This window comes from Stegostoma tigrinum, chromosome 1 (assembly GCF_030684315.1).
Source record: "Stegostoma tigrinum isolate sSteTig4 chromosome 1, sSteTig4.hap1, whole genome shotgun sequence".
Taxonomy (NCBI): Eukaryota; Metazoa; Chordata; class Chondrichthyes; order Orectolobiformes; family Stegostomatidae; genus Stegostoma; species Stegostoma tigrinum.
This window is the reverse complement of record NC_081354.1, coordinates 188205154-188224048: the sequence shown is the minus strand read 5'-3', so window position 1 is coordinate 188224048 and position 18895 is coordinate 188205154. Positions and strand designations below refer to the sequence as shown.

Genomic DNA, 18895 nt, shown 5'->3' with positions numbered 1-18895 from the left:
ATCTACTCCCCCCATCACACCCTCTACACCCATTTACTCCTCCTCCCACAGCCCCGTGACCACTCCCCCCATCACACACTCTACACCCATTTACTCCCCCTCCCACAGCCCCGTGTCCACTCTCCCCATCACACACTCTACACCCATTTACTGCCCCTCCCGCAGCCCCGTGACCACTCCCCACCCATTTGCTCCCCCTCCCACAGCCCCGTGTCCACTCCCCACCCATTTGCTCCCCCTCCCACAGCCCCGAGTCCACTCCCCACCCATTTGCTCCCCCTCCCACAGCCCCGTGTCCACTCCCCACCCATTTACTCCCCCTCCCACAGCCCCGTGTCCACTCCCCCCCATCTACACCCATTTACTCCCCCTCCCACAGCCTCGTGCCCACTCCCCCCCCATCACACACTCTGCACCCATTTACTCCCCCTCCCACAGCCCCGTGTCCACTCCCCCATCACACACACTACACCCATTTACTCCCCCTCCCACAGCCCTGTGTCCACTCCCCCCATCACAGACACTACACCCATTTACTCCCCCTCCCACAGCCTCGTGCCCACTCCCCCCCATCACCCTTTTATTCCCTTGTGTCCATGTTTTGCTTTTCTTTATTCATTCACAGGCTGGCCAGGCAGCATTTATTGCCCATCCCTAATTGCCCAGAGGGCAGTTCAGAGTCAACCACATTGCTGTGGGTCTGGAGTCACATGTAGGCCAGAACAGGTAAGGATGGCAGTTTCCTTCCCTAAAGGACATGAATGAAGCAGATGGGTTTTTCCCACAATCAGCAATGGATTCATGGTCATCATTAGATTCCTAATTCCAGGCATTTATTGACTTCAAATTCTACCATCTGCTGTGGTGAGATTCGAACCCGGCTCCCCAGAACATGACCTGGTTCTCTGAATGAACAGTCCAATGGCAATACCATGTGGTCACTGCCTCCCCATACTTGTAACACGATAACATTTATATGCTGTGTGCCCAGTGCAGGAAGATAGCCCTGGTGTAGGTTGTCTGGTTTTGATGGGCTGAAGGGCCTGTGCTGATTCTATGAAGCAATGTAGACGGTTATCCTTCTTGACGACAGGTGCAGAGTGAACAGATCGAGGAGGTGCGCCTGAAGCCAGCTGTACCTAACGCCAGGCAACGTCTCCCCATCACTGAGGGCTTTGTGGAGGTGAAGTACATGGGCCAGTGGGAGCAGGTCTGTGACAATGGCTGGAACTATAAGAACAGCAGAGTGGTCTGTGGAATGCTGGGATTCCCTGCCGAGCGAAGGACCAACAAGAGATTCTACAAGTAGGTCCAGCCCAGAAACTGGGGTGGGGGTGGGGAGGCAAATGAGGCCTGGGAGTTGATGGGGTGGGGATTGAAGATGGGAAGGGGGAGGTTCATCTGGGAGTGGATGTATTGGGGAGTGAAAATCGGGGGGAGGTTGAGATAGGGAGAGAGGATGGGGTGGAGGGAAGTTGGGACTGGGGGGAGGATAGGGTTGGGGGAGAGAATGGGGCGTGGGGAGGATGGGGTAGAGCTAGGTTTGGGTAGAGGGAGGGTGGGGCGGAGGGAGAGGATGGGGTAGATGGAGGATGGTTTGGGGGGAAGAGAATGGGGTGGAGTGACGTTGGAGTGGGGGCGAGATTGGGGAGAGGAAGTTGAGTGGGTGTGTGGGGGAGATGTTGGGATGGGGGAGGGGATGGGGTAGAGGGAGGTTAGGGTGGGGGAGATGTTGGGATGGGGGGAGTGGATGAAGTCGAGGGAGGTTGGGTTGGGAGGAGATGTTGGGATGGGGGAGTGGATGGGGTAGATGGAGGTTGGGGTGGGGGTGAGATTGGGGAGAGGGGTTTGGGTGGGTGGGTGGGGGGAGATGTTGGGATGGGGGAGTGGATGGGGTAGAGGAGGTGGTGTGGGTGGGCTAGGGGAGATGTTGGAATGGGGGGAGATGTTGGGATGGGGGGAGTGGATGGGACAGGGGGGTCCTGTGGGTAGGTTGGGGGAGATGATAGGATGGGGGGGAGATGTTGGGATGAGGGGAGTGGATGAGGTTGGGGGTTGGTTCATCTGGGAGAGCATTGATCTTTTTAAAGAATCCCAACTTTTTGGAAAATGGTGAGAGGAATAGATAAAGACAGCCCGGGTTTACAACAGGGAAATATACTTTGCACATCTACAGCAATTTATCGAGGGTATAACCAGGAGAATAAATCAGGGAGAGCCAGTGGATGTGGCTCATTTGGTCTTTCAGAAGCTTTTGACAAAGTCCCACAGAAGAGATTGGTATGTAAAATTAAAGTGTATAAGACTGAGAGTGATACTAACATTGTTAGAGATCTGCTTAGCAGGTGGGTTACAGTGTAGGTAAACATAGATAACAAGGTGTAGAGCTGGATGACAACAGCAGGCCAAGCAGCATCAGAGGAGCAGGAAAATTTTTGGAAATTTCCAACCCAAAATGCTAGCTTTCCTGCTCCTCTGGTGCTGCCTGGCCTGCTGTGTTCCCCAGCTCCACGCTGTGTTGTTCCTGACTCCAGCATCTGCAGTTCTTGCTGTGTGTAAGTAGGTAAACAGGCTTTTTTCGAAGAGTCAGGCAGTGACTCATGTCACAGGGATCAGTGCTTGGATTCCAGCTGTTCACAGTGTATATTAATGATTCAGTTGAGGGTGCTAAATGCAATATCTCCAAATTTGCAGGCAACACAAAGCTGGGTGGGAGGGAGGGTGAGCTGTGAGGAGGACGCAGAAATCTTGCAGTAAGATTTGGACAGGCTGAGTGAGTCCGTAAAGCATGGTGGGTGAAATAGAATGTAGATAAACGTCACGTTACTCACTTTGATAACAAAAAGCACAGCAGCGTACTAATTGGGAGCAGGACTAGACCGCTGGGTCCCTCGAGCCTGTGCTGCTATTCAATAAGATCTGCAGATTCAGCTCCAAATTACTCCTTAGCCCCCACTGCAGTTACCCCTTTCATTTGCTTGTTTATTAATTGTCTGTCAGCCTCTGCCTTAGAAATGTTCCTGTGGTTAGCTTCCTTTGCTGCTTGGGAAGAGAGTTCCACAAACTAATGTCCCACTGAGAGAAAAGAAATCTCCTCATCTCTGTCATGAAGGCCCCTAGCTCCCATCTGATCTACACAGGGAACACTCTCTCAGCATTCACCCTGTTGAGTTCTATTCCAATCTTTAATGTACATTCTTCACTGTATCGTTTCCTCTGTATTTCTGTCACCCAATTGCTCTCACTGTCTATCTCTCCCTCACTGTCTAACACACTGCTTCTCACCATCTCCACATTTCTCTCTCCATTTCCTCTCTCCCTCTATCTCTCTTGTTTCCCCGATAACTCCTTTCTTTGGAAAGGAGCTAATTCCCACTTTATACTGATCTCGTTCACCACATTGGCCATCCGTCTCACTTCTTCCAGATCTGTCTCTGTTTTTCTTTCCTTCTCAATTGCTTTCTGTCCTCCATTCATTGCTACGACCTCTCTTCGCCTCAGCAGCTGTCTTTCTCTTTCCCTCGCTCCCTCTCTCTGCTGCCGGCTGCATGTATCAGGGCACGTGCCCTTTTGAGTGTCAGCAAAATACCAACATTCCGACAGAATTCTGTGATGGTCCAGCTCATTAGCAACACGCAGATCCTGTGTGTATTGGCAGGGGATCACGGAAAGGTGCAGATGAGTAACTGGATCCTCACCCTCACTGTGAGAGTAACTGGATCCTCATTGTGAGCAGCTAGATCTCTCTCTCTTTGCTCACTGTCAGTGGGTAACATTCTCATTCTGAAAGCTGTGCACTGAACCCTGTGATTCTGTGATCAGTTATTGGCTCAGGACCCTAGCAGACTCAGACGAGTAATATATAACAAAGTGTGGAGCTGGATGAACACAGCAGGCCAAGCAGCATCTCAGGAGCACAAAAGCTGACGTTTCGGACCTAGACCCTTCAGAGAGGATTCTCCAGCATCTGCAGTTCCCATTATCTCAGATGAGTAATGTTCACTTTGGATGACAGACACCCAGGTCCCTCTGCTCCTGCATTGGTTTACAGTTGTAGCCTTCTCTTTATACTGTCTCTCTGTGTTCTTCCCACCAAAGTTAATCGCTTTACACTTCCCTGCATTAGGTTTTATGTGTGACTTCACTGTCTATTTCACCGAACATTGTGTCCCAATTTTAGTTCTGCTGCTCACAGTTTACAATACCTCCACATTTCACAGCAGCCACACCCTTAGGATGTGCCCCAAGTCCAGATCGTGAAAACAGGTCAAGAAAAGCAAGGTTTCCTGTACTGATCTCTGGGGAACTCTCGTGCAACATTCCTCCAGTTTAAGAAATACCCAGCGGCCGTTACTCCCTGTCCCCAGTTACTAGGCTGTTTTTCTGTTCTTCATGTTGCTGCGTTCCCTGGTGTGAGCTGTTGCAAGGCTGTAGCACTGTGTAACAATCCATATCCACCACACCCACAGCACTGCCGTCAAAAAAAAATCACCGGATCGTTCATCCGCATTTGTATACATGGGAAAGAGCAGGGGTAGAGGGGAGAGAGGACGGGGGATAGGCAGAGAGAGAGAGAGCATGGGAGAGAGGAGGGCCAAAAAGCAGGGGAGACATAAAGGGGAGGGGTGTGGGGGCAGAGGGATTGGTGTGGGTGAGGGCATGGGAAGAGTTGTGGGGCATGGGGGTTGGGGGGGGGGTGAGGAGGAGGGGTGTGGGGTCAGAGGAGGGGGTGGGGTGAGGGGGGTGAGGAGGGGCCAGCGTGGATGGAATGGGGATTGGAGAAGGTAGGGGGATGGGGTGGGAGGGGTTAAGGCAAGGGCTTTGGGATGTGATCAGGAAAAGGGGTGTTGTTTGGGATTGGTGGAGTGGTGGCCTGTGGGTGGGGGGCTGCGAGTGGGGGGCTGTGGAGGGGGGGTGCTATTGATTCCATTGCGATGCCTGTTTTGTGCCCTCTCTTCCTGTAGGCGTTTAAGGAGGCGCCGAGCGAATGGTAAAAGAGCCAGGAGTTCACCCCCAAGGTAATGGGGGGAAGGTGTAGAATGGTCACTCATTCTCATACTTCCCCACCCTGACCCCTCCCCACAGCACCCCACACCCCAACCGAGTCCCCCCCAACACAACCGAGACCCCCCGCCCAAACCTAGACCCTCCCCACAGCACCTCCACCATCCAAACCGAGTCCCCACACCCAAACCGAGTCCACCCCACCCCAACCGAGATCCCCCACTCAAACTGAGTCCCCCCCACCCCAACTGAGACTCCCCACTAGCCTAACCGAGAGCTCCCACCCAAACTGAGTCCACACCCAAACTGAGTCCCCTCCACCCCAACTGAGACTCCCCACGACCCCAACCGAGAACCCCAACCCAAACTGAGCCCCTTCCCACAGCCCTGCCACCCCAACCGAGTACCCCACGATCCCAACCAAGAAGGCCCATCCAAACCGAGCTCCTCCACCAGCCAAACCAAGTCACACCCCATCCAAACCGAGCCCCTCCCCACAGCCCCTCCACAATCGCCCCTCCCCCACGAAACAGCCTCTCCCCTGCCCTAACCAAGCCCTGCCTCTTCCAATCTCTGCCCATCCCCTCCCCTCCCCTGCCCATCCCCTCCCCTCCCCAACCAAATCGAGCCCCTCCTCCGCCCAAACAGAGCCCTGCCGCTGCCAATCCCCGCCCCTCCCCTTCCAATTCCCACCCCCGCCAATCCCAGACGGCCCCCTGCCAAGGTGAGCCCCTCCCTCAGTCCAAACTGAGCCCCCCCCGACAAACTGAGTCTGCTCCCTGCCCCTCACTGCCCCCCCCCCCCCCGCCAGATCCCATAAGACCATAAGACATAGGAGTGGAAGTAAGGCCATTTGGCCCATCAAGTCCACTCTGCCATTTAAATCATGGCTGATGGGCATTTCAATGCCACTTCCTGCACTCTCCCTGTAGCCCTTGATTCCTTTTGAGATCAATCTCTGCCTTGAAGGTATCCAACGTCCCGGCCTCCCTGCCAAACCAAGGCCCTTGCACTCTCTCTCCTACTCCCCCTGCCAAAACCTCCCCATCCCCCACCCATCCCCACCCCTCCCCCGTCCCCATCCCCTGCCAAACCCCATGCCTCTTCCACTAAACCCGCCCCCTCCCTGACCCCCACCAATCCCCACACCTCGCCCTGCCCCTGTCCTCTGCCAAACCCCACACCTGTCCTGCTAAACCCTCCCCCTCCCCATTCCTCCACCAATTCCTGCCCCTCCCCTGCCACCGTCCAACACCCCACACCCCAAACCTGGCTCTGAACAACATTCAGCTATGTAAAGTGAGGATGTTTCAGTAGCCTTGCCGTGACTACTTAACATAATGAACACTCTAACAAGGGACAGTCACAGTATCCTGTTAACATTGCTGTGACAACAGAGAGATAGAGTTACCCTGTATCTAACCCCGTGCTGGGAGTTTTTGATGGGGGACAGTGTAGAGGGAGCTTTACTCTATCTAACCCTGTGCTGGGGAGTGTTTGATGGGGACAGTGTAGAAGGAGCTTTACTATGTCACTAGCCCTGTGCTGTGTGTGTTTGATGGGGACAGTGTAGAGGGAGCTTTACTCTGTAACTAACCCCGTGCTGTCCCTGTGCTGCGTGTGTTTGATGGGGACAGTGTAGAGGGAGCTTTACTCTGTAACTAACCCCGTGCTGTCCCTGTGCTGCGTGTGTTTGATGGGGACAGTGTAGAGGAAGCTTTACCCTGTAACTGACCCTGTAACTGACCCTGTGCTGTCCCTGTGCTGGGAGTGTTTGATGGGGACAGTGTAGAGGAAGCTTTACCCTGTAACTGACCCTGTGCTGTCCCTGTGCTGGGAGTGTTTGATGGGGACAGTGTAGAGGGAGCTTTGGCCTGGTTTATCAGTTGCACTGAGCTCTTTCTAATTCAGTAGAAGTGTAGCCATGCGGACAAAGGAAAATGTGAGATGAAGAAGTGCTGGAGAAACTCAGCAGGTCTGGCAGTGTGCGTGGCACGTGGTGTTTCTGCCTGGATGGACCCTGCAGCTCCTGCATGAGAGTGTTGATGAGTTCACATTGAACCTGTCCCTGCTCCGTTAGAAAGTGCCAGCTTTCACTCCATGTGAACACAGTGTGTGGGGTGGTACCGTCATTGTAATGAGACTGGCCTAGCCGTGCCTGTCGTCCTGGCCACCAGGGCTGGAACGTCACCGTGACAGCTGGTGGAATTGGAATTAATTGCAAGTTATGGAGTGGGAAGAAGGCTGTAAAAACCCAGTGGGTTCATTCATGTCCTTTTGTGAGGGAAATCTGCTGCCCTGTTCTGGCCTGGTCTACTTTTGACTCCAGACCCACAGCAACGTGGTTGGTCTCGTTAACCTCCCCCCGCAACACCCCCCCCCCCCGGGTTTTCAGGGATTTGTAATTAATACAGGTCCGGCGAATGATACCCACATTCCACAAATGAAGCCATCACAGTGCCCGGGGGCACACAGTGTGGAACTGGTACTGACTAACGCCCATCTATCTCCCCCTCTCTCTCTCAGGATGGTGGCTGAACGCCAAGTACCACGTTACCGAGTGCACTCAGTGGTGTGCGCGGGCACCGAGACCCACTTCTCCCTCTGCCAGTTCGAGCTACTGAAGGGCAACGTCAGTAACCAGTGCCCCGGGGGTGCCCCCGCTGCTGCCAGCTGTGTCCCTGGTCCTCTGTTCAGCAAAGGGCGCAGGAGGAAACAGCCCAAGGTGAGGGGGTGGGGGGAGGCAAGCGGGGGAAGAGGAGGAGGGGGGAGAGGAGGGGGAGAGACATGGACGGATGGGGGGCAGAGTGGGGCTGGGAAGGGGAGAGGAGAGGGGGAGGGGCGATAGACAGGGACGGGAGGGGAGGTGGGAGAGATGGGCAGGGTGGGGGGGAGACTGGGAAGGGAGGGGGAGAGGAGGGGGGAGAGTCAGGGAGTGGATGGGATAGGATGGGGGAGAGATGGGCAGGGGAGGCGGCGATAGGGAAGGAGGAAGAGATGGGGGGAGACGGGGAGGGAGACGAGGAGGGGAGGGGGAGGGATGTGATGCAGAGGGGAGCGAGGCGAGATGGAGGGAGAGAGAGATGGGAAGGGGAGGGAGGGATGAGAGTCAGGGGAAGGGACAGGGAGGAGAGGGGTGGGGGGGGCGAGAGATGAGGAGAGGAGGGGGAGAAACGGGTAGGGGAGGGGAGCGGTGAGAGACGGGGGAAGGGACGGGGAGGGGAGGGGTGGGGGTGAGAGATGAGGAGGGGAGGGGGCAGAGACAGGTAGGGGAGGGGAGAAGTGAGAGACAGGGGAAGGGACAGGGAGGGGAGAGGTGGCGAGATGAGGAGGGGAAGGGGGAGAGACGGGTAGGGGAGGGGAGCGGTGAGAGACGGGGGAAGGGACGGGGAGGGGAGGGGTGGGGGGTGAGAGATGAGGAGGGGAGGGGGGAGAGATGGGTAGGGGAGGGGAGCAGTGAGAGACAGGGGAAGGGACAGGGAGGGGAGAGGTGGGGGGTGAGAGATGAGGAGGGGAGGGGGGAGAGATGGGTAGGGGAGGGGAGCAGTGAGAGACAGGGGAAGGGACAGGGAGGGGAAAGGTGGCGGGGAGAGTGGAGGAGGGGAAGGGGGAGAGACGGGTAGGGGAGGGGAGCGGTGAGAGATTGGGCAAGGGACGGGGAGGGAGGGGTGGAGATTTAAGGAGGGGAGACGGGGATGGGGGTGAGACGGAGGTGGGGAGACAGGAAGGGGAAGAGTGGGGTGAGAGATGGGGGTTGATGAGGAGGGGAGGGATGTTGAGGGGGAGAGATGGTGGGAGAGACGGGAAGGGGAGGGGAGAGACGGGAAGGGGTGGGGAGCGGGAAGAGATGGGGAGGTGACCGGAGGTGGAGGATGGGAAAGGGGAGGGATGGAAGGGGAGGGAAGGGGTGAAAGGGGAGGTACGGATTCAAAGCACGGGAGATGGGGAAGGAGGGAGGGAGACGGGAGAGAAGGGTGGCAGATGGAAGGGAGGGAGGGAGGAGAAGATAGTGCGTGGGGGGGGGGGGTGAGGGGGGAAGGGAGGGTAGTGCAGCAAGCTGGGGCTGTAGGAGAAGGCATCCCAAGGTGAAAGTCATACAGCATGGAAACACACCCTTTTGTCCATCCAGTCCATGCTGACCATGTTCCCAAACTAAACTAGTCCCACCAGCCTGCGCTTGGCCCATATCCCTCTGAACCTTTCCTCTTCATGAACTTACCCAAACGTCTTTTAAACATTGTAACTGTACCCACGTCCACTGTTTCCTCTGGAAGTTCATTCCACACACAAAACACCCTCTCTGTAAAACATTTGTCCCTCATATCTTTTTTAAGTGTCTTTGTGCTCTCACCCCCTGGTGTTGAAATCCCCCATCCAAGGGAAAAGACAATGACCATTAACCCCACCTACACCCTGTATGATTTTATAATTGTCTCAACTTCCCACACTCCAACGAAAAGAGTCCCAGTTTAATAGTGTCCTTCCTATAACAGGGCAACCAGAACTGCACAGTACCCCCGGAAGAGGCCTCACCAACATCCTGCACCATCTCAACACCTATTCTCAAAGGTCTGAGCGATGAAGGCAACCGTGCTGCACACCTTCTTAACCATCCCACCTAGCTGCGAATTACACCCTCGAACCCCTCAGCCTCTCTATTCTACAGTGTGTTGGAATAGTCAAGGTTGGAGCTAACAACAACAGCAGAACCTTCTATAATTTATTCTGCACAAGGCACGAGTGAGCCTGCAGCTGGAATACCGAGAGCAGTTTCAGGTCCCCTATCTAAGGGAAGATATCCTGGCATGAGCGGCAGTCCACAGAAGGTTCGCTATAGGGATACCGGGTATAGAGAGACTACCTCATGAGGACAGGTTGGGTAGATTGGGCCTGTATACTGTGGAGTTTAGAAGAATGAAAGGCGACCTTATTGAAACATACAAGATTCTTAGGGGACTTGACAGGGTAAATGCGGAGGGATTGTTTCCCGCTGTGGGACAGTAATCTCAGAATAGGGAGTTGCCAATTAAGGACTGGCATGGGGAGGGACTTCTCCTCTTGGAGGGGAGTGAATGTGTGGAATTATTTAGCACAGAGGGCTGCCAAGGCTTCAGTATACCCAGGGCTGAGCGAGGCAAAATGTTTATCAGGAAAGGGATTGGGCGTTATGGGGAAAAGGCTGGAAAGTAGAGCCGAGGATTATCACATCAGCCAGGATCTCGTTGAATGGGGGAGCAGACTTGGAAGGCCAAACTGCGTTCAACACCAGATGAATATGTTTGTAAATGGATGCAAGATGGTGCTGGTATGGAGATGGATTAGGTGGTCAACCTGTCTTCATTACCCACACTCTGCCACCTGCCCTCTGCCAACCTGACCCCCATCAACCTCGCTCCCTCACCCTCTGCCAGTCTCATCTCCCTCACCCTCTGCTCATCTCCCCCCTCACTCTCTGAGTTTTGCCCCCTTACCCCTCTGACCATCTCCCCTCACCCTCTGCCACCCTGTCCCCATCAACCTCACCCCCTCACCCTCTAACCTCACTCCCTGCCACCCTGCCCCCCATCAACCTCGCCCCCTCACCCTCTGACCATCTCCCCTCACGATCTGCCACCCTGTCCCCCATCAACCTCACCCTCTCACCCTCTAACAGTCTCATCTCCCTCACCCTCTTCCCATCTCCCTCACCCTCTGCCCATCTCCCTCACCCTCTACCTCTCCTTCCTCACCTTCTGCCAGTCTTCCCACCTCACCTCTCTGCCGTCGCCCTCTGCCAGTCTCCCCCCCACCACCTCTGCTGCTCTATCTGCGCCCCCCCCCCCATCACAACTTCTGCCAGCCTCCCCCATTACCTTCTGCCAGTCTCCGTGTCTCTCCCTCTCCTCACCGTGTGCTGGTCAGAGCCCAGCTCGAGGAGATATTGTGGGTCAGTGAGCTGCAGGTACATTGATGGTGTATTTTCCTCCTACCCTGCGATTAGCTGTCTGTAAGGCTGAAGGCCGGGGCGCGGATTGGAGAAGGCCGCGTGGAGATTCTCAAAGGCACTGAATGGGGTACCATCTGTGACGACCGCTGGAACACCGTGTCTGCCAGTGTGGTGTGCCGGGAGCTGGGGTTTGGCAGTGCCAAGGAGGCACTGACTGGGGCTCGGATGGGTAAAGGTAGGTGCCATTCAGAGAATTACTGGGGCAGGACAGGAAGTAAAGGGAGAGAGGGGGACACAGGAGGGAGTGGGATGGTGCGGGTCATTGCCAGGATCGGGATGTAATGGGGAGCGTGATGGTGCAGGGAGCATGATGGTGGGGGAGGTAACGGGGAGAGTGACGGTGGGGGAGGAGTGATGGTGGGGTAGGTAGTGGGGAAAGTGATGGTGGGGGAAGAGTGACAGTGGGTGAGGTAGTGGTAAGAGTGACAATGGGGGGAGAGTGATGGTGCAGGAGGTAACAGGGAGAGTGACGTTGGGTGAGGTGGCGGGAAGAGTGACGGTGGATGGAGAGTGACGGTGGATGGAGAGTGATGGTGGGGGCAGAGTGATGGGGGGAGAGTGATGGTGGGGGAGGTAGTGGGGAGAGTGATGGTGGGGGGACAGTTACGGTCGGGGAGGTAGTGGGGAGAGTATTGGAGTGGGACATATTTCATGTCATAAAACGATGAGACACCTCTGATGTGTCGAGCCTGCTGCCTGGTGTCCCTCACTCGCTTCCCATTCCTGTGTTGAAATTCCTGGTTTCGCGGTCGCACACAGGCTCAGGGTCTGGCTGCAGCTCCCAATGTGAAGAAAAGAGACCCATTCCCAGAGACCCAGCAGCTGCTGGGCCTGCTGTGTTCGTCCAGCCTCACATTTTATTATCTTGGATTCTCCAGCATCTGCAGATCCCATTATCACCCATTCCCAGGTTTGACGTTCCTATCTGCCCAGCTTGGCTAAACCCACAATAAAGCTGCCGCAAATACAGAGACTCTCTCTGACTGGATCACACTCGCTATCCTGGCACCACCTTCCGTTAGAGCCTGCATTCCTGAGGCTGGAAATTTCATTTAGGTCTCTCTTTCCTGTCTCTCATTCCTGGCAGGTTGTTCAAACCCTCTGTGTTTGTACATGGATATGAATCGCATTCCCGAACTGGAGTGTGCGTGTGCGCGCCAGACATTCCGGACAGGAGGGAACATTTCAAACAGTCGAGGAAATGGCTTTGAGAAAATTAGACAGTTTAGTAAACAGAACAAGAGTGGGACATTTGGCGAGTTGCTCCAAATATCAGTGTGACCCACATTTTCATGAAAGTGTTAAGGGATGACTGTAGTCAGGCTCACCTGCACTTGTTCCAGTCATGGCCAGCGAACTTAACAAAGTGTGGAGCTGAGTGAACACAGCAGGCCAAGCAGCGTCTTTGGAGCACAAAAGCTGACGTTTTGGGCCTAAAGGATGAAGGGTCCATGCCCGAAACGTCAGCTTTTGTGCTCCTGAGATGCTGCTTGGCCTGCTGTGTTCATCCAGCCTCACTCTTCGTTATCTCGGATTCTCCAGCATCTGCAGTTCCCATTATCACAGATGGCCAGTGAACTTGCTCTTTATTCAGCGATCCAGAGAACAGTTCTATTTAAAATCCCACCGGAGTACTACAGTGAAGGGTATTTCAGGGAGTATTACAGTGAGGGGTATATCAGGGAGTATTACAGTGCAGGCTATTTCAGGGACTATTACAGTGAAGGGTATTTCAGGGAGTGTTACAGTGAGGGGTCTATCAGGGAGTGTTATAGCGAGGGGTATATCAGGGAGTATTACAGTGAGGGGTATATCAGGGAGTATTACAGTGCAGGCTATTTCAGGGACTATTACAGTGAAGGGTATTTCAGGGAGTGTTACAGTGAGGGGTCTATCAGGGAGAGTTACAGTGAGGGGTATATCAGGGAGTGTTACAGTGAGGGGTATATCAGGGAGTGTTACAGCGAGAGGTATATCAGGGAGTGTTACAGTGAGGGGTATATCAGGGAGTGTTACAGCGAGGGGTATATCAGGGAGTGTTACAGCGAGGGGTATATCAGGGAGTGTTACAGTGAGGGGGATATCAGGGAGTGTGACAGTGAGGGGGATATCAGGGAGTGTTACAGTGAGGAGTATATCAGGGAGTGTTACAGCGAGGGGTATATCAGGGAGTGTTACAGTGAGGGGGATATCAGGGAGTGTGACAGTGAGGGGGATATCAGGGAGTGTTACAGTGAGGAGTATATCAGGGAGTGTTACAGTGAGGGGGATATCAGGGAGTGTTACAGCGAGGGGTATATCAGGGAGTGTTACAGTGAGGGGGATATCAGGGAGTGTGACAGTGAGGGGGATATCAGGGAGTGTTACAGTGAGGAGTATATCAGGGAGTGTTACAGTGAGGGGGATATCAGGGAGTGTTACAGCGAGGGGGATATCAGGGAGTGTTACAGTGAGGGGTATATCAGGGAGTGTTACAGTGAGGGGTATATCAGGGAGTGTTACAGTGAGGGGTATATCAGGGAGTGTGACAGTGAGGGGTATATCAGGGAGTGTTACAGTGAGGAGTATATCAGGGAGTGTTACAGTGAGGGGTATATCAGGGAGTGTTACAGTGAGGGGTATATCAGGGAGTGTGACAGTGAGGGGTATATCAGGGAGTGTTACAATGAGGGGGATATCAGGGAGTGTGACAGTGAGGGGTGAGGGGTACATGGGGGAGTATCACGGTCAGGGGGGAGGGTGTATGGGGGAGTGTCACAGTGAGGGGGGAGGGGTACATGGGGGAGTGTCACAGTGAGGGGGGAGGGGTATATGGGGGAGTGTCACAGTAAGGGGGGAGGGGTATATAGGGGAGTGTCACAGTGAGGGGGGAGGGGTATATGAGGGAGTGTCACAGTAAGGGGGGAGGGGTATATGAGGGAGTGTCACAGTGAGGGGGGAGGGGTATATGAGGGAGTGTCACAGTGAGGGGGAGGGGTATATGAGGGAGTGTCACAGTGAGGGGGGAGGGGTATATGGGGGAGTGTCACAGTGAGGGGGAGGGGTATATGAGGGAGTGTCACAGTGAGGGGGAGGGGTACATGGGGGAGTGTCACAGTGAGGGGGGAGGGGTATATGGGGGAGTGTCACAGTAAGGGGGGAGGGGTATATGAGGGAGTGTCACAGTGAGGGGGGAGGGGTATATGAGGGAGTGTCACAGTGAGGGGGGAGGGGTATATGAGGGAGTGTCACAGTGAGGGGGAGGGGTACATGGGGGAGTGTCACAGTGAGGGGGGAGGGGTATATGGGGGAGTGTCACAGTGAGGGGCGGTATATGAGGGAGTGTCACAGTGAGGGGGAGGGGTATATGGGGGAGTGTCACAGTGAGGTGTGAGGGGTATATAGGGGAGTGTCACAGTAAGGGGCGGTATATGAGGGAGTGTCACAGTGAGGTGTGAGGGGTATATGAGGGAGTGTCACAGTGAGGGGGGAGGGGTATATGAGGGAGTGTCACAGTGAGGTGTGAGGGGTATATGAGGGAGTGTCACAGTGAGGGGGGAGGGTAATATGGGGGAGTGTCACAGTGAGGGGGGAGGGGTACATGGGGGAGTGTCACAGTGATGTGTGAGGGGTATATGAGGGAGTGTCACAGTGAGGGGGGAGGGGTACATGGGGGAGTGTCACAGTGAGGTGTGATGGGTATATGGGGGAGTGTCACAGTAAGGGGCGGTATATGAGGGAGTGTCACAGTGAGGTGTGAGGGGTATATGAGGGAGTGTCACAGTGAGGGGGGAGGGGTATATGAGGGAGTGTCACAGTGAGGTGTGAGGGGTATATGAGGGAGTGTCACAGTGAGGGGGGAGGGTAATATGGGGGAGTGTCACAGTGAGGGGGGAGGGGTACATGGGGGAGTGTCACAGTAAGGGGGGAGGGGTATATGAGGGAGTGTCACAGTGAGGGGGAGGGGTATATGAGGGAGTGTCACAGTGAGGGGGAGGGGTATATGTGGGAGTGTCACAGTGAGGGGGGAGGGGTATATGGGGGAGTGTCACAGTGAGGGGGGAGGGGTATATGGGGGAGTGTCACAGTGAGGGGGGGGGTATATGAGGGAGTGTCACAGTGAGGGGGAGGGGTATATGAGGGAGTGTCACAGTGAGGGGGAGGGGTATATGAGGGAGTGTCACAGTGAGGGGGAGGGGTATATGAGGGAGTGTCACAGTAAAGGGGGGAGGGGTACATGTGGGAGTGTCACAGTGAGGTGTGAGGGGTATATGAGGGAGTGTCACAGTGAGGGGGAGGGGTATATGAGGGAGTGTCACAGTAAAGGGGGGAGGGGTACATGTGGGAGTGTCACAGTGAGGTGTGAGGGGTATATGAGGGAGTGTCACAGTGAGGGGGAGGGGTATATGAGGGAGTGTCACAGTGAGGGGGAGGGGTATATGAGGGAGTGTCACAGTAAGGGGGGAGGGGTATATGTGGGAGTGTCACAGTGAGGGGGAGGGGTATATGAGGGAGTGTCACAGTGAGGGGGAGGGGTATATGAGGGAGTGTCACAGTAAAGGGGGGAGGGGTACATGTGGGAGTGTCACAGTGAGGTGTGAGGGGTATATGAGGGAGTGTCACAGTGAGGGGGAGGGGTATATGAGGGAGTGTCACAGTGAGTGGGAGGGGTATATGAGGGAGTTTCACAGTGAGGGGGAGGGGTACATGTGGGAGTGTCACAGTGAGGTGTGAGGGGTATATGAGGGAGTGTCACAGTGAGGGGGGAGGTGTATATGAGGGAGTGTCACAGTGAGGGGGAGGGGTATATGAGGGAGTGTCACAGTGAGTGGGAGGGGTATATGAGGGAGTGTCACAGTGACGGGGAGGGGTACATGTGGGAGTGTCACAGTGAGGTGTGAGGGGTATATGGGGGAGTGTCACAGTGAGGGGGGAGGGGTATATGAGGGAGTGTCACAGTGAGGGGGGAGGGGTATATGAGGGAGTGTCACAGTGAGGGGGGAGGGGTACATGGGGGAGTGTCACAGTGAGGTGTGAGGGGTATATGGGGGAGTGTCATGAGCTAACTGTCACACTGCTAACAGGATTTAAGAGGTAAACATGCAGCTCAGTGATTGATAGAACAAAGAGAACAAAGAAGCCTACAGCACAGGAACAGGCCCTTCGGCCCCCCAAGCCTGCGCCGATCGAGATCCTGTATCTGAACCTGTCATCTATTTTCTAAGGGTCTGTATCTCTTTGCTCCCCGCCCATCCATGTACCTGTCCAGATACATCTTAAAAGACACTATCGTGATGTGGGAGAAATTCCTGGGCCATTGGCATTCGGGAAGGAGGGAGCTTTTCCCATGGGACAGGCTACACTTGAATTCTACCTTGACCAGAGACCTGCCGAATCACCTATCCCGGGCTGCGCGTAGGGCTTTAAACTAAATTGCAAAGGAGTGGGTTCTGTTGCATGGAGAATTATGAAAAGTTGAACGGGGTGGGGAAGGGCTCACCAGAGGTGTGTCAAGTATCCATAACAAATAATAGGGCAGGGAGCATGGAAAGGGTCAGAAGCAAAAAGTTAGGCAGAGCAGATATGGAGATAACTCGGACTGTCCCCTTCCCGATGCAGGAGTCAGGGTTTGGTACATGAGGTCTCGGAAACAAGGTTAATGAGCTTGTAGTGCAGCATGAAATTGGTGGGTAAGATGTTGTGGGTATCACAGAGACATGGCTGCAGGGTGATCCATCCTGGGAACAAAATATCCAAGATACACATCTCGTCATTGTCTACAGGAATAGTGCCAGAAGACTGGAGGACAGCAAATGTGGTTCCCCTGTTCAAGAAGGGGAGTAGAGACAACCCTGGGAATTATAGACCAGTGAGCCTTACCTCAGTTGTTGGTAAAGTGTTGGAAAAGGTTATAAGGGATAGGATTTATAATCATCTAGAAAAGAATAAATTGATTAAGGATAGTCAGCACGGTTTTGTGAAGGGAAGGTCGTGCCTCACAAACCTTATTGAGTTCTTTGAGAAGGTGACCAAACAGGTAGATGAGAGTAAACCGGTTGATGTGGTGTATATGGATTTCAGCAAGACGTTCGATAAGGTTCCCCACAATAAGCTATTGTACAAAATGCAGAGGAATGGGATTGTGGGAGATATAGCAGTTTGGATCGGAAATTGGCTTGCTGAAAGAAGAGAGAGGGTGGTAGTTGATGGGAAATGTTCATCCTGGAGACCAGTTACTAGTGATGTACTGCAAGGGTCGGTGTTGGGTCCACTGCTGTTTGTCATTTTTATAAATGACCTGGATGAGGGCGTAGAAGGATGGGTTAGTAAATTTGCAGACGACACTAAGGTCGGTGGAGTTGTGGATAGTGACGAAGGATGCTGTAGGTTGCAGAGAGACATAGATAAGCTGCAGAGCTGGGCTGAGAGGTGGCAATTGGAGTTTAATGCGCACAAGTGTGAGGTGATGCACTTTGGTAGGAGTAACCAGAAGACAAAGTACTGGACTAACGGTAAGATTCTTGGTGGTGTAGATGAGCAGAGAGATCTCGGTGTCCATGCACACAGATCCTTGAAAGTTGCCACCCAGGTTGACAGGGCTGTTAAGAAGGCAAACAGTGTTTTAGCTTTTATTAATAGAGGGATCGAGTTCCGGAACCAAGAGGTTATGGTGAAGCTGTACAAAACTTTGGTGAGGCCGCACTTGGAGTATTGTGTACAGTTCTGGTCACCGCATTATAAGAAGGATGTGGAAGCTTTGGAAAGGGTGCAGAGGAGATTTACTAGGATGTTGCCTGGTATGGAGGGAAGATCTTACGAGGAAAGGCGGAGGGACTTGAGGCTGTTTTCGTTAGAGAGAAGAAGGTTGAGAGGTGACTTAATTGAAACATATAAAATAATCAGAGGGTTAGATAGGGTGGGTAGGGAGAGTCTTTTTCCTAGGATGGTGACGGCGAGCACGAGGAGGCATAGCTTTAAATTGAGGGGGTGAAAGATATAGGACAGATGTCAGAGGTAGTTTCTTTACTCAGAGAGTAGTAAGGGAATGGAACACTTTGCCTGCAACGGTAGTAGATTCGCCAACTTTAGGTACATTTAAGTCGTCATTGGATAAGCATATGGACGTACATGGAATAGTGTAGGTTAGATGGGCTTGAGATCGGTATGACAGGTCGGCACAACATCGAGGGCCGAAGGGCCTGTACTGTGCTGTAATGTTCTATGTTCTATCTTAGCGAGAGCAGGGTTGCTTTGTCCGCAGGCAATGAAATGATATGGAACTGGAAGATGTAGAATCAGTATTCGGATAAAAGACCCTGATGAGAGTTATGTACGGACTAAAGTCAGGATGTGGGGCAGAAAATAAACCAGGAGATAGAAAAGAATCAAATGGGAGATAGTAAGAACTGTAGATGCTGGAGTCTGAGACAACACAGTGTGGAGTCGGATGAACGCAGCAGGTCAGACAAAGGAGAAGGAGAGTCAACGTTTCAGGTTGGGACCCTTCATCAGGAATCAAAGGCCTGGATAGACTTCAGTATGCAGGTGAGCTGGGAAAATCAGGTTGGAAGCAAATGACAGGAAAAGGAACTCATGGAATATCTACAAGATGGGATTTACTTTTTTTGGAGCAGCTTGTGGGAGAGCCCATTAGGGAACAGGCAATTCTGTATTTGGATCAGAGATAATGGGAAATGCAGATGCTGGGGAATCCAAGATAACAAAGTGTGGAGCTGGATGAACTCTGCATTTGGAGATGTGTAACGAGGCAGAGTTCATTGGGGAGCTTCAGGTGAAGGAACCCCTGGGGGCAGTTACAATAATATGATCAAATTCACTGCGCAGTTTGAGAGAAGAGTGAATCAGAAGTAACTGTATTACGGTTGAATAACGATGGCTACAGTAACAAGAGGGAGGAGCTGGTCG

The 18895-nt window shown here is 53.6% G+C and overlaps 1 protein-coding gene across 6 annotated transcripts in view; it reads left to right on the top strand.

Annotated features, from left to right (window-relative positions):
* Window positions 1-18895, top strand: part of LOC125450419 (lysyl oxidase homolog 3B-like) — a 90844-nt gene that overhangs the window by 27544 nt on the left and 44405 nt on the right. For 4 of the 6 annotated variants that reach the window (XM_059650705.1, XM_059650714.1, XM_059650699.1 and 1 more), the window contains exons 4-7: window positions 1094-1305; window positions 4965-5018; window positions 7531-7729; window positions 10985-11165. In XM_059650705.1, the coding sequence (XP_059506688.1) occupies window positions 1094-1305; window positions 4965-5018; window positions 7531-7729; window positions 10985-11165 (646 nt within the window). The remainder of the gene's footprint in view (window positions 1-1093; window positions 1306-4964; window positions 5019-7530; window positions 7730-10984; window positions 11166-18895) is intronic. The other 2 variants (XM_059650702.1, XM_059650708.1) reach the window with 2 other exon arrangements.